The following is a 13,618-nucleotide window of genomic DNA, read 5'->3' as shown; positions in this document are numbered from 1 at the left end:
TCCCCATCACTATTTCTTCCTCTACCTCCCAGTGATTCCCAGATGGAGGAGTAGAAGCAGAACAGAACAAAGAACCAATACCTGGGAAAACACAATGACTTTTCCAGTATCTTCATTTACTGTCTGGATGGTGCCATGGACCACAGCTCTGCCAACTACCTTCCCTGTAACTTGGCCCCTCCTATTAACAACAGCCACGGTCTGATTACTGATGGAGAAGTGAATGATAGATTGAGGCTGAGGGCCACCTTCAGACATTACCTGGAATGTAAACACACCAGTGAATGCCTGGACCTTGGGGAGAAGTCACATCTCCTTTCCCAACCTTTTGTCCAAGTAACTCGACTTTTTCATCTTCCCCCACTTTCCAACCAGCATATGCCACATCACCTCAAATGCACATGAGATGGAAGTGCTATAAATGATCCATGGGATTCCAAGAAGTAGTTCATACCACGTTTCTCATAGAACAAAGAAAATACTAATTTTCTTCTTTATCAAATCCTCTTGTACTTGGCTGAGAGTAGACAAGGGAAGGTCAACAGGAAGAGGTGTATGTGTATGTGTGTGTTGGGGTGGAGCAGAGGTGGGATGGGGAGAAAGCCTCATTTCTGGCTTTTGGATCACCTGCATCATATTAGTTGGAATCAGTGTCATTTTCTCTGGAACAAGTCTGAATGGAGGAAACACCTTGAAGGAGAAAACCAAAAGGACAACAGTGATTAACTACAGTCAGGTTCATAGTAAATGATCACGTAGCTTATTCTAAGGAAAAAAATCCTAATTATGTACAATGAAGTTATATACAAAAATGTATTTTATTTATAAATGCAAATTTTATTTATAATAGCAAAAAATTATAAATTACTTAAGTGAGAATGATTAAATAAGTTATTACGTATCCACTCACTGTAATAAAAGTGGTCATTAAGATTATATTTACACAATGAGATATCATCTCACACCAGTCAGAATGGCCATCATCAAAAAATCTAGAAACAATAAATGCTAGAGAGGGTGTGGAGAAGAGGGAACACTCTTGCACTGCTGGTGGGAATGTGAATTGGTACAGCCACTATGCAGAACAGTATGGAGGTTCCTTAAAAAACTACAAATAGAACTACCATATGACCCAGCAATCCCACTACTGGGCATATACCCTGAGAAAATGGTGGACTCCCTGGTGGCGCGGTGGTTGGGAGTCCGCCTGCCGATGCAGGCGACGCGGGTTCGCGCCCCGGTCCGGGAAGATCCCACATGCCGCGGAGCGGCTGGGCCCGTGAGCCATGGCCGCTGAGCCTGCGCGTCCGGAGCCTGTTGCTCCGCAACGGGAGAGGCCACAGCAGTGAGAGGCCCGTGTACCGCAAAAAAAAAAAAAAAACCAAAAAAACAGTTTGCCACAAATAAACAATACAGTAAAAAAAAAAAAAAAAAGAGTCATGTACCAAAATGTTCATTGCAGCTTTATTTACAATAGCCTGGAGATGGAAACAACCTAAGTGTCCATCATCGGATGAATGGATAAAGAAGATGTGGCACATATATACAATGGAATATTACTCAGCCATAAAAAGAAACGAAATTGAGCTATTTGTAATGAGGTGGATGGACCTAGAGTCTGTCATACAGAGTGAAGTAAGTCAGAAAGAGAAAGACAAATACCGTATGCTAACACATATATATGGAATTTAAGGAAAAAAAATGTCATGAAGAACCTAGGGGTAAGACAGGAATAAAGACACAGACCTAGTGGAGAGTGGACTTGAGGATATGGGGAGCAGGAAGGGTAAGCTGTGACAAAGCGAGAGAGAGGCATGGACATATATACACTACCAAACGTTAAGGTAGATAGCTAGTGGGAAGCAGCTGCATAGCACAGGGAGATCAGCTAGGTGCTTTGTGACCGCCTGGAGGGGTGGGATAGGGAGGGTGGGTGGGAGGGAGACGCAAGAGGGAAGAGATATGGGAACATATGTATATGTATAACTGATTCACTTTGTTATGAAGCAGAAACTAACACACCATTGTAAAGCAATTCATACTCCAATAAAGATGTAAAAAATAAATTAAAAAAGATTATATTTACAATTACCTTTCTTTTCTACTTTTTTTCTTTTTTTGGACATGCCTCACAGCTTGCGGGATCTTAGTTCCCGGACCAGGGATGGAACCTGCGCCCTCAGCAGTGAAAGCGCAGAGTCCTAACCACTGGAAATTTATAAAATTTATAAAGAAGACGAAGTATGAATTTTGGATGAGATAATTTCCTTACTTCAATTTGCCGAGGAGCCGACGTGAATTTTCTCCCCATCTTGTCCCTGGCAATAGCTACAAGTGTGGTTTGCCCAATAGTGATAGCTCGAAGGATATAATTTTCAGAGTATTCGTCCTGTTTCTCCATTAGCCTGCAAAGACCCACAAATTTCTAGGTGAGAAAAACTTGGTTTTAAGAGTGGACAGTTATGCATCTTTCTAAGGTGCTTAACATTTTCTGCTTTCTTTTCTTTTTTTTTTTTTGGCCATGTGGTGCAGCTTGTGGGATCTTAGTTCCCTGACCAGGGATTGAACCCGGGCCCACGGCCCTGAAAGCGAAGAGTCCTAATCACTGGACCACCAGGGAATTCCCAATCTTCTGCTCATATTAACTCAGCTTAGAAGGAACTACCAGAAAATAACTTCCAGAGTCAAGACAAAGTTCATAGCAATGGCAGAGGCTCCTGAAGGGCAAAAATTTGTTCTTGGTCTCCAAATGGATAAGAGCAATATAAACATAGACTGGCAAAACTGCAAATGCTAAATTGCCTCAGAATTCCTGTATCTTCCCTTTCGCAGAGGGCAATACCAGTGCCTCTACTTCTAGATTTTTTAAAGGTCCTCAAGTCTGAAGCACCCCCAAAGGATATCATCCAAGGAGAAGTTTCATATAATGGAAATATTAATGAGACACATGATTTTAGGCCCAAAATAAGACATCTGAGGATCTGGAAGGGGTATTTTGTAGAGAGCTGAATATGGGAAGAGAGTATGGGCTGAAAGGTACCGTTACAAAAAAAGGAAAGAAGAAAATCTGAAATAACCTAAGGGAGAGCTAACCAGGCTACCAGGAGGGATATTCTTGTGGTATTAAGCATAGGGAGAAAGAAGTATACTTTTTAAAGATTTATTTATCATTTATTTATTTTATTTTATTTATTTGTGGCTGCGTCAGGTCTTAGTTGCGGCAAACGGGATCTTCACGCTGGCTTCTCTCCAGTTGTGGCACACAGGCTCCAGAGCGCGTGGGCTCTGTAGTTTGCAGCACGCAGCCTCTCTAGCTGAAGTACACAAGCTCAGTAGTTGTGGCACATGGGCTTAGTTGCCCCGCGGCATGAGGGATCTTAGTTCCCTGACCAGGGATTTAATCCACGTCCCCTGCATTGTAAGGCGGATTGGTTTTTAAAATAAATTTATTTATTTATTTATTTTTGGCTGTGTTGGGTCTTCACTGCTGCGCGCGGGCTTTCTCTAGTTGCAGCGAGAGGGGGCAACTCTTCATTGCGGTGTGTGGGCTTCTCACTGAGGTGGCTTCTCTTGTTGTGGAGCACGGGCTCTAGGTGCGTGGGCTTCAGTAGTTGTGGCGCACGGGCTTAGTTGCTTCGCGGCATGTGGGATATTCCCCGACCAGAGATAAAACCCGTGTCCCCTGCATTGGCAGGCGGATTCTTAACCACTGCACCACCAGGGAAGTCCCTAAGGCGGATTCTTTACCACTGGACCACCAGGGAAGTCCCCAAGAAAGGAGTATTGAAATGGTACTCACGTCAGGGTGACAATGGCAGAAGCCAACTGCAGTTTGAGCTCCATGTTCCTGAAGTATTTATTTTGGAACGGGCGTTTGGAAGGGCCAAGAACCCTCACAGTTGCTAACACAGCTTTACCTATTTCAACCTAGTGGTTAAAAAACAAAAATTAAAAAAAAATAATTTTTTAAAGGTAATTTTAGTAGAGATGTCTCATTCACCTAGGGCCGTTTAACTCTTAGAGGTGGCAAGCTCTTTTTTTCATGCTAAATGTTCCTGGTCAGCCTTTGATCTAGTAAGCCTAATCTATGTGTATTCTTTTAAGTTGTTCTTTTAAGTTGTTCTTTTTTTTTTTAACTGTTTTTTTCTTTTTTTATTTTGGCCATGCCCTGTGGCACATGGGATCTTAGTACCCTGACCAGGGATCGAACCCACACCCACTGCATTGGAAGCATGGAGTCTTAAACACTGGACCACCAGGGAAGTCCCTAAGTTGTGCTTTAACACTCTATTTATCTCCATCATGTTTAGTGTTGGAATTGTGTTCTTTAAGGGCAGGTATTTCCATTAATATCATCAAAGGGCCTGGTATACACACATGGTAGCTGAGCACAGACTATATTAGGTGATGCTAACAAGTGAGAATGACGCCTGCTTCATTTAAGAGAGAAAGCAAACATCTCTCACCTTATCAATCAAATCAAGCTCCAGCTCTTGCATGTCTGACACCGTGAGATGAGCCATTGCTGGACCCAAGAAAGCCAAACACAGGTCATAGACCTCCAAGCTGAGAAATCCTGGATGTACTGGAACTAACTAGAAGGAAGAAGATGGTAGCTGGGTAAAGAAGCAAACATGCTCCAAGCATAATCATAGCAATTATTTCCACCCAAAGTGGAAAATACAATATCTTACTTTCTTTGTGATGGGAACTCTGAGAGGTCACATTATATGTTTCAGGCATAGCACAATATGTACCCTTAAAGTGATGTTTCAGTTTGTGGCAAAATATGTACCCTTAACAAATACTAACTGATAAAGAGCAGAGTTTAAATTGATTGATTTCAAGCAGAATCCAACATACATATCAAGCTTCTTAATTATGAACAGGGAAAGGATTCAGGAAGAAAATCATGTACATTTATATGCAATCACAAGGAGGGAGAGAAAATACTGGGTGGACTGATACTTTGTTTTTCCTTCTTGTACTACAGCTCCTGCACAGCAGCATGGTTTTTCACATGCTTTGCCCATAGGGCCTCAATCTCCTCTTTTAAAAAGCAACATTATGACTACAGTAAGTTACATTCCTTTGAGCTCTTTGAAGGAAATAAATACATATGTTAATATAATATATTTGTTTATTATTACAAGTCAACTAAAAGCAAATCTCTTGGCATATTGACTATGGAGTCAGCTTAATATTTTAAGTTGCCATGTCCTGGCTGAAAATACCATATACTCAAATTATAAAGTCAATAGTATATCTAACTATCCACACAGTTCTGTGCTTTTAAATTTATAAAAATTAACCTTCTTTTAATGGAAATCTTATAATTAGATGTCTCCTACACTGTTTCCATTCAATCAGAGCCAAAAATTGCCACATATTATAGCTAGTTACAGAAAAAAACAAACAAAAAAAACCCTCTTTTTTTCTTGAAGAATCTATGATGTAGGTTAAAAAAGGAAAAAGACACAAATGTTATTTTTTGTAACAAGTTTGAGACACCCAATAAAAATTTTCCAATCATTCTCCTAAGAATGAGCTTTGACCTGAGACCATCAGTCTGGGAATATCTCTAGAACTCACCTGGACAGAGCTTTCTGCTTCCAGGTAAGTGATGGTGGCAATGTCTTGCTCACTACTGTTGACTAAAAAATAACCAGATCCTTCCACAAGGCTAAATATTTCCTGTGGAAAAATCAGACAAACAATATTCTGTTCCCTTTGGTTTATAAAAAATTCAAAGAAAATAACTTCTACTTACCTAAGAAAGAGTATGAAATTAAAAGATTACGGTCAGTGGACAAAAGACAAAATATGACTATTAAAGTATTACTGCTAAGGATAATTATTATATATGCATTATATATGTGAATCGCTGCTTTTCAACACATAAGTGAGCTTTTCTATTGTTATACTATTAATTTTAATAACCTCTCCCCTCCAATATGATTCCATTTAGCTAGACCCGTGTAGCTTCTACCTTCACATCAGGGTGGTTATAGATGGTAGCATTCTCAGGCGATACTGTTACATCATCTACCAGGAGCAGCTCTACAGCTGCAGATCTGGGCAAGTTGGAAAGTTCCTAGAAATGTAATAAGAACCACAAAGGTAAATACAAACTTTTAATTCCTCAGCTCAGTGAGTGAAGATTCCAGTACTCTTTCAAGTGCCAAAGATAACAGATTCATAGAGGTGCATAGTTCTCAGATTTACATCAGTTATATAAATGACTTCTAAGGAGCCTTAAATTTCAGTTAATTAATATTTTTTATATAATAGTCTCCATTTTACCTTTGGACTTTCCTTCTCTGAATAGCCCACAAAATTGACTCCAATGAGTACAGTCCCTTTTATCTGATGTACTTTAAGGATTCTTTGACCTGGAGACATGCAAAAAAGTACCCTGTGAGAAACAATAACATGTAGAATACAAAAGTGTCTCTAGAAAACCAAAAATCTGCCCTAATTTTTTCCAAATGGTGTTTTATTTCAGGGAGAAAAACAAAAACAAACCCAAAAAACAGTGAATAAGGAAATACACAAGAAACGGAAAACTGGGGTTCTATGCTGACTCTGCAATTATACTCCTATGTGACCTTGGGCAATCACTTTATTTCTCACTTCCTTTATTAAATGAGGGGTTGGGACAGACAAAATCTAAAATTCTTTCCAGCTCTAATGGTTTGTGAGTCCAAAAATAAGCTGACAAGAGGGTACGGGAAAATTTTTGTTTGATTTAAAAATAAAAGTGAGAAATAAAGAGATTGTCCTTTGGGACTTTTCATGCTTCTAATCTGTTTTGTGTATGTAAATGTCATGTCAGTCCCTTACTCAAAAATTTTAAATGAAAAAAAAAATTTTTTTAATCGCTAACTAGTCCTTATTAGAGCAATTCAAACTACTTAAACTAGTACTTGAAGCTGTCCATAATCTGACCCTGCTTTACTCATTCATTCTTTTTTCTTTCTTTTTAATTTAACTAACATGAATGTGCCACTTTACTTAGGACAACTCTTATTTTATCCTCAACACATGATGATCATGCGTAAAACTGTAAAGCATTTTCTCATGATGTTACATTCTTTCATCAACAAAGATTTATTAAGGGCCTAACTATATGCTAGGCACTATGACAAGTAATTAGGATACAGAGATGAAGAAGAAAACAACATAGTTCTTGCCTTCAAAGAAACCCACAGCTTAGGAGGGTGGCTGAGAGGTAAACCAACCACTGCAATACAGTGTGATAAGTACTATTATAGAAGTATGTACAGAGCACATAATACAGAATATATAAGAACACAAAGAAGGAATTTTCTCCTTAGATTGGGAATATAGAGGAACAGAAAACTCCTAGATTACTAGAGGAAGATTTTAGCCTACTGAAGATGCAAGTAAAGAGAAAATAAAACATATGCAAAGGAAAGAGGTATGACAAGCCTTTTCATGGTTAAGGATCTAAAATTGTTGAGTATGATAAAAATGTAGAATACATGTGGGTGGTAATAAGAAGTGAAGCCAAAGAAGTAGGCAGGGGTCGGTATGTTAAGCTGCAACATATGAACTTTATCCAGAAAGACACAATGACAATGCGTGTCACTGCGGGCTTAGTTACCCTGCAGCATGTGGGATCTTAGTTCCCTGACCAGGGATTGAACCCACGTTCCCTGCATTGTAAGGCAGATTCTTTACCACTGGACCACCAGGGAAGTCCCCAGATTTGTATTTTAGAAAGATTGTTCTGGGGACTTCCGTGGTGGTCCAGTGGGCAATACTCTGTGCTCCCAATGCAGGGGGCCCGGGTTCGATCCCTGGTCAGGGAACTAGATCCTACATGCATGCCTCAACTAAGAGTTTGCATGCCACAACTAAGAGTCCACATGTTGCAACTAAAGATCCCGCATGCTGCAACTAAGATCCGGAGCAGCCAAAATAAATAAACAAATAAATTTTTTTAAAAAAGAAAAGAAAGATCATTCTGGACAGTAGTATGGAGGGTGGATTAGAGGGTAGGAGAGACACATTGAGATCAGTTAGGAGGCTACTATGGTGATGTAGGATAGAGGTTATGAGGACATTAGTGATAAAGTTAGAGAGGAAGAGAGAAAACCTTTAGAAAATAAAATGGATGGTATTTGGTTATTGATTGTTACAGATATAAGGAGCATCTCTTTCTTCCCTACCACTTTTTACATTAACTGTATCATATTATTGGTATTCTGGTGTTATAGTATCATATACATATTAATATTATGTTATCATATTCTCTAGTTAAGCCCTTAAACTTGTCCTGAGTATAAACTCCCTGTGGGTAAGGGAAAGCTTAAATCTTATTTCTTTAATGTTTCTTATTGAATTGAATAGTTATCTAAATGGGAAAAGAATTTGAAAAAGAACAGACACATGTATATGTATAACTAAATCACTCTGCTGTACACCTGAAACTAACACATTATTAATCAACTATACTCCGCTATAAAATAAAAAGTTAGAAGAGGGCTTCCCTGGTGGCGCAGTGGTTGAGAGTCTGCCTGCCGATGCAGGGGACAAGGGTTCGTGCCCCAGTCCGGGAAGATCCCACATGCCGCGGAGCGGCTGGGCCCGTGAGCCATGGCCGCTGAGCCTGCGCGTCCGGAGCCTGTGCTCCGCAACAGGAGAGGCCACAACAGTGAGAGGCCCGCGTACCGCAAAAAAAAAAAAAAAAAAAGTTAGAAGAAAAGAATAGTTACCAAATACTCATACCAGAAACCTAAAAGTTACCCTTTGTGTCACTGTCTTCTTTACTTTTGGGATTGATTTGTGGTACATTGTTATTTTTTTTTTATTTATTTTTATTTTTTTATTTTTTGCGGTACGTGGGCCTCTCACTGTTGTGGCCTCTCCTGTTGCAGAGCAACAGGCTCCGGACGTACAGGCTCAGTGGCCACGGCTCACGGGCCCAGCCGCTCCACAGCACGTGGGATCTTCCCGGACCGGGGCACGAACCCGCGTCCCCTGCATCGGCAGGCGGACTCTCAACCACTGCGCCACCAGGGAAGCCCTAGATTGTTATATTAATGTCTTGTGGTGAATCATGCCTGGTGGTATCCATGCTCTTGAGTAGTCCTGGCCTACCTTGACTCTGGTTTTGGCCAGGTGACTTGCTTTGGAGAATAGGACCTCAGCAAATGTGATACAAGCAAAGGCTTGATGGGCTACTGCCCCTGAGGGCTTGTTGCCCTCTTAGAACCTCATCTTGCGCCTCTTGCCCCGTCTCTAAGTCAGTCTCACTTCACTTATTTAGTTCATTCTATTTCCTCTTTCTGCCATCTCTTCAGGTCTCAGAGTACATGCAACTTTCTTAGGGCAGTCTTCTCTGATCTAAACTAGGTTAGGTTCTCCTGTTATAAGCTCTTAATGAATCCCATATTTGCCCTTCAAAACACCTAACACAATGTAATGTTTAAAGTCCAGTTTCCCCAACTGGACTGTAAGTCTATGAGGGCAAAAGCTGTGAGTGTCTCATTTACCATTATATCTCCAAGTGCCTAACAGAGGGCTTTACATGTAGTAGCCACTCAATAAACACAGCCTAACAAATGAATAATATTTCCAAAGTTTTAGGTAAATAATAGGTAACCAATACATTTTAAAATTAATTTTGTGTTCTTGTGAGAAACGTTGGACTCTAGGCCCTAGCTTTGCAAACAAGGGAATCTACCTTTATGTTTTCTAAAAAATACGAAGATCGAAGGTGAAAGGTGAGACAGGATAAATAGACTGTCACCCACAAGGAAATATTTAGTGCAGAACCATTTAGTAGATATATGAAAGGATTCATAAATATTTACAATACCATGTAGCCGGGTCTGCCCACTGCCATCATCCTTTGCTACCATCTCCATTGAATTGTAATTTTCAAAATGAGCTAGTGTTTCATTTGAGGATTTCCATTCTAGCATCAGTGAACTGAAATTATCAAACTTTCTCCTGTGTTGATCAAACACTACCAGTTCCAGGACTGTGTCTCTCAGGCTTGATACAGGAATCTGTATTAAAATAAAAAGTAAAAAAAGAAAAGAAACAATAGTTTAAGAGGTGGTAAGACATTCCTGAAGCCAGGGATCATGTTTTCTCCCAATATTTTTTCTTTGACAGTTTTCAAAGGTACAGATATGGTATGGTGAATACCATAAAAGAATGGTAGAGTGAATACCTATATATACTTCATCTCAATCCACCATTTGCTTTCTCTATCTCTCCCTCTACTTTCATACTCTCTGTGTCCGTATTTGTATGTGTGTGTGTCTTTTTTTTTTTTCCAAATGATTTAGGTATCATGGCACTTTACCCCTAAATATTTCAGCATGCATTTCCTAAGAATGAGTAGCAAAAACTACATTATCACACATAAGAATATTAACATTAATTCAGTGTTACATACTGTATAGTCAATATTTCAATTTCCCCAAATGTCCCCCAGAACGTCTTTTATACCTGTTTTAAATTTTTGATCTAAATTTGATCTTGACAGACTTCCCTGGTGGCGCAGTGGTTAAGAATCCGCCTGCCAATGCAGGGGACATGGGTTCGTACCCTGGTCCGGGAAGATCCCACATGCCGTGGAACAAGTAGCCCATGAGCCACAACTACTGAGCCTGCGCTCTAGAGCCCATGTCCACGACTACTGAGCCCGCGTGCCACAACTACTGAAGTCTGCATGGCTAGAGCCCATGCTCCGCAACAAGAGAAGCCACCACGAGAAGCCTATGCACCACAATGAAGAGTAGCCCCTACTCGCTGCAAGTAGAGAAAGCCCGCGTGCAGCAACGAAGACCCAATGCAGCCATAAATAAATAAATAAATAAATAAAAGAAAGAAATCGGCTGGTCTTTGTCCCCAGTTCTTGAGAAGCAACCCTAAACACTTGGAATTTCCTGAGTGATAGGAGTGTATCTGTTATTCATGATGGACCCCTTGGATCACACTTGAGTTTATACTTATAAGGTGACTCAGGATGGGGGCTGGTCATGCTAGAAAAACCAGCCATGTGATTATAGTGATGGGACTTTGAGCCAGGTGATACCAACCTGACCTCCAGGGAGGGGAGGGGGGTTAGAAGTCAAGTTTAAACATGTGGTCAATGATTTAATAATCATGTTTATGTAATAAAACCCCTATAAAAGTTCTGGACACCAAAACTCTGAGGACCTAAATGAAATAGGAAAATTCAAAATATACAAGCAAGCAAAACTGACTCAGTAAGAAATAAAAAATCTGACTAGATCTATAACATGTAAAGAGATTGAATAAGTAATTTAAAAAAACAACACAACATCCCACAACAAAAATCCTAGGCCCAGATAGCTTCACTGGTGAATTGCACCAAATGTTTAAAGAGTAATGAATACCAATTCTTCACAAACTCTTCAAACAAGTAGAAGGGAAGTTAATACTTCCCAACTCATTCTGTGAGGCCAGTATTACTCTGATACCAAACCAAAGATACCACAAGAAAGTAAAACTACAGATTAAAATCTCTTCTGAATATAGATGCAAAAATCCTCTACCAAATACTAGCAAGCTGAAGGAGTATATAAAAAGGTTTATACAGGATAAACAAGTGGAATTTATCCCAGGAATGCAGGGTTGGTTCAACACATGAAAATCAATCAATGTAACACACCATATTAATAGAATAAAAGGGAGAAAAACACACAATCATCTCAACAGATACAGAAAGAACATTGAACAAAACGTGAAACTCTGGTGGTAAAAACATTCCACAGACTAAACTTCCTCAACCTATATAGGGCATCTATGAAAAATCCACATCCAATATCATACTTAATAGTTATAGATTGGAAGCTTTGCCCCTAAGATCAGGTATAAGACAAGATGTCTGTCCTTGCCTTCTACTGAACATTGTGCTGGGGGTTCTAGCTAGGGAAACTAGTCAAGAAGACAAAAAGAAGGCATCCAGATTGGAAAGGGAGAAGAAGTCTGACTGTCTCTATTTTCAGATGACATTATCTTGTGTATAGAAAACCCTAAGGAACCCACCAAAAAAACTATTAGATCTAATAAATGAGGTCAGCAGTGTTGTAAGATACAAGATTAACATGCAAAAATCAGCTGTATTTCTATACAAGAGCAACAATCTGAAAATGAAATAAATAATTATCTTTATGATAGCATCAAAAAGAATAAAATATTTAGGAATAAATCTAACAAAAGGAGTGCAAGTATATACTCTAAACCAGGTGTTCCCAACCCCTGGGCCACGGACCAGTACCGGTCCTCGGCCTGTTTGGAACCGGGCCGCACAGCAGGAGGTGAGAGGCGGGCAAGGGAGCAAAACTTCATCTGCCGCTCCCCATCGCTCACGTTACTGCCTGAACCATCGCTCGCATTACTGCCTGAAACATCCCCCCACACACCCTCTCAACCCCATCTATGGAAAAATTGTCTTCCACAAAACCAGTCCCTGGTGCCAAAAAGCTTGGGGACCACTGCTCTAAACTACAAAAATTGTTGAATGAAATTAAAGAAACCCTAAATAAATGGAAAGATAGCTCACGTTCATGAATCAGAAGACAATATTGTTCAGATGTTAATGCTGTCCAAATGAATCTACAGATTCAATGAAATTCCTGTCAAAACCCCTGCTAGGGGCTTCCCTGGTGGCGCAGTGGTTGAGAGTCCGCCTGCCAATGCAGGGGACACGGGTTCGTGCCCCGGTCCCGGAAGATCCCACATGCCACGAAGCAGCTAGGCCCGTGAGCCATGGCCACTGAGCCTGCGTGTCCGGAGCCTGTGCTCCGCAATGGGAGAGGCCACAGCATTGAGAGGCCCGCGTACTGCAATAAAACCAAAAAAACAAACAAAAAAACCCTGCTAGTTTCTTTGCAGAAATTGACAAAGGAATCCTAAAATTCATATGCAAATGCAAGGGACTCAGAATAGCCAAAACAATATTGAAAAAGAAGAATAGAGTTGGAGGACACATACTTCCCAATTTCAAAACTTAGCACAAAGCTACAGTAATCAAGATAGTATGGTACTGGCATAAGGACAGACGTATGGATTAATTGAAGAGATTTGTGAGCCCAGGAATAAATCCTCACATTTATGGTTAATAGATTTTCAACAAGAGTGCCAAGATGATTCAAAGGAGAAGGAATAATCTTTTTAATAGATGGTGCTGGATCAACTGGATATCCACATGCAAAAGAATGAAGATGGACTCCAACTTCACACGATATACAAAAATAAACTCAAAATGGATTAGAGGCCTAAATGTAAGGACTAAAACTACAAAACTCTTAGAAGAAGTCAAAAGCGTAAATACTCATGCCCTTGGATTAGACAATGGTTTCTTAGATATAACATCAAAAATACAAACAAAAACAACAACAGAAGTGATGAATTGGATATTGTTAAATAAAACCTTTTGTGCTTCAAAATGCACCATCAAGAAAGTGAAAGTTTAAAAAAAGAAAGTGAAAGTACTCGCTTCAGCAGCACATATACTAAAATTGGAATGATACAGAGAAGATTAGCATAGCCCTTGCACAAGGCTGACCCGCAAATTCGTGAAGCATTCCATATTTTTAATAGACTGGTG

At 39.9% G+C, this 13,618-nt stretch overlaps 1 protein-coding gene across 1 annotated transcript in view; it reads right to left on the bottom strand.

The window, feature by feature from the left end:
- Positions 1–13,618, bottom strand: part of NUP210L (nucleoporin 210 like) — a gene marked incomplete at its 3' end in the record, with an annotated part of 78,059 nt that overhangs the window by 24,795 nt on the left and 39,646 nt on the right. Inside the window, exons 15-23 of the mRNA XM_082834566.1 lie at positions 9,848–10,040; positions 6,304–6,392; positions 5,990–6,094; positions 5,593–5,694; positions 4,467–4,595; positions 3,800–3,927; positions 2,273–2,405; positions 628–690; positions 82–261 (exon numbers count right to left, since the gene is read on the bottom strand). Of these exons, the coding sequence (XP_082690692.1) occupies positions 82–261; positions 628–690; positions 2,273–2,405; positions 3,800–3,927; positions 4,467–4,595; positions 5,593–5,694; positions 5,990–6,094; positions 6,304–6,392; positions 9,848–10,040 (1,122 nt within the window). The remainder of the gene's footprint in view (positions 1–81; positions 262–627; positions 691–2,272; positions 2,406–3,799; positions 3,928–4,466; positions 4,596–5,592; positions 5,695–5,989; positions 6,095–6,303; positions 6,393–9,847; positions 10,041–13,618) is intronic.

This window comes from Leucopleurus acutus (assembly GCF_964270905.1).
Source record: "Leucopleurus acutus genome assembly, chromosome: 2".
Lineage (NCBI taxonomy): Eukaryota > Metazoa > Chordata > Mammalia > Artiodactyla > Delphinidae > Leucopleurus > Leucopleurus acutus.
Note: the sequence above shows the minus strand (reverse complement) of the source record. Positions and strands in the feature narration are given on the sequence as shown.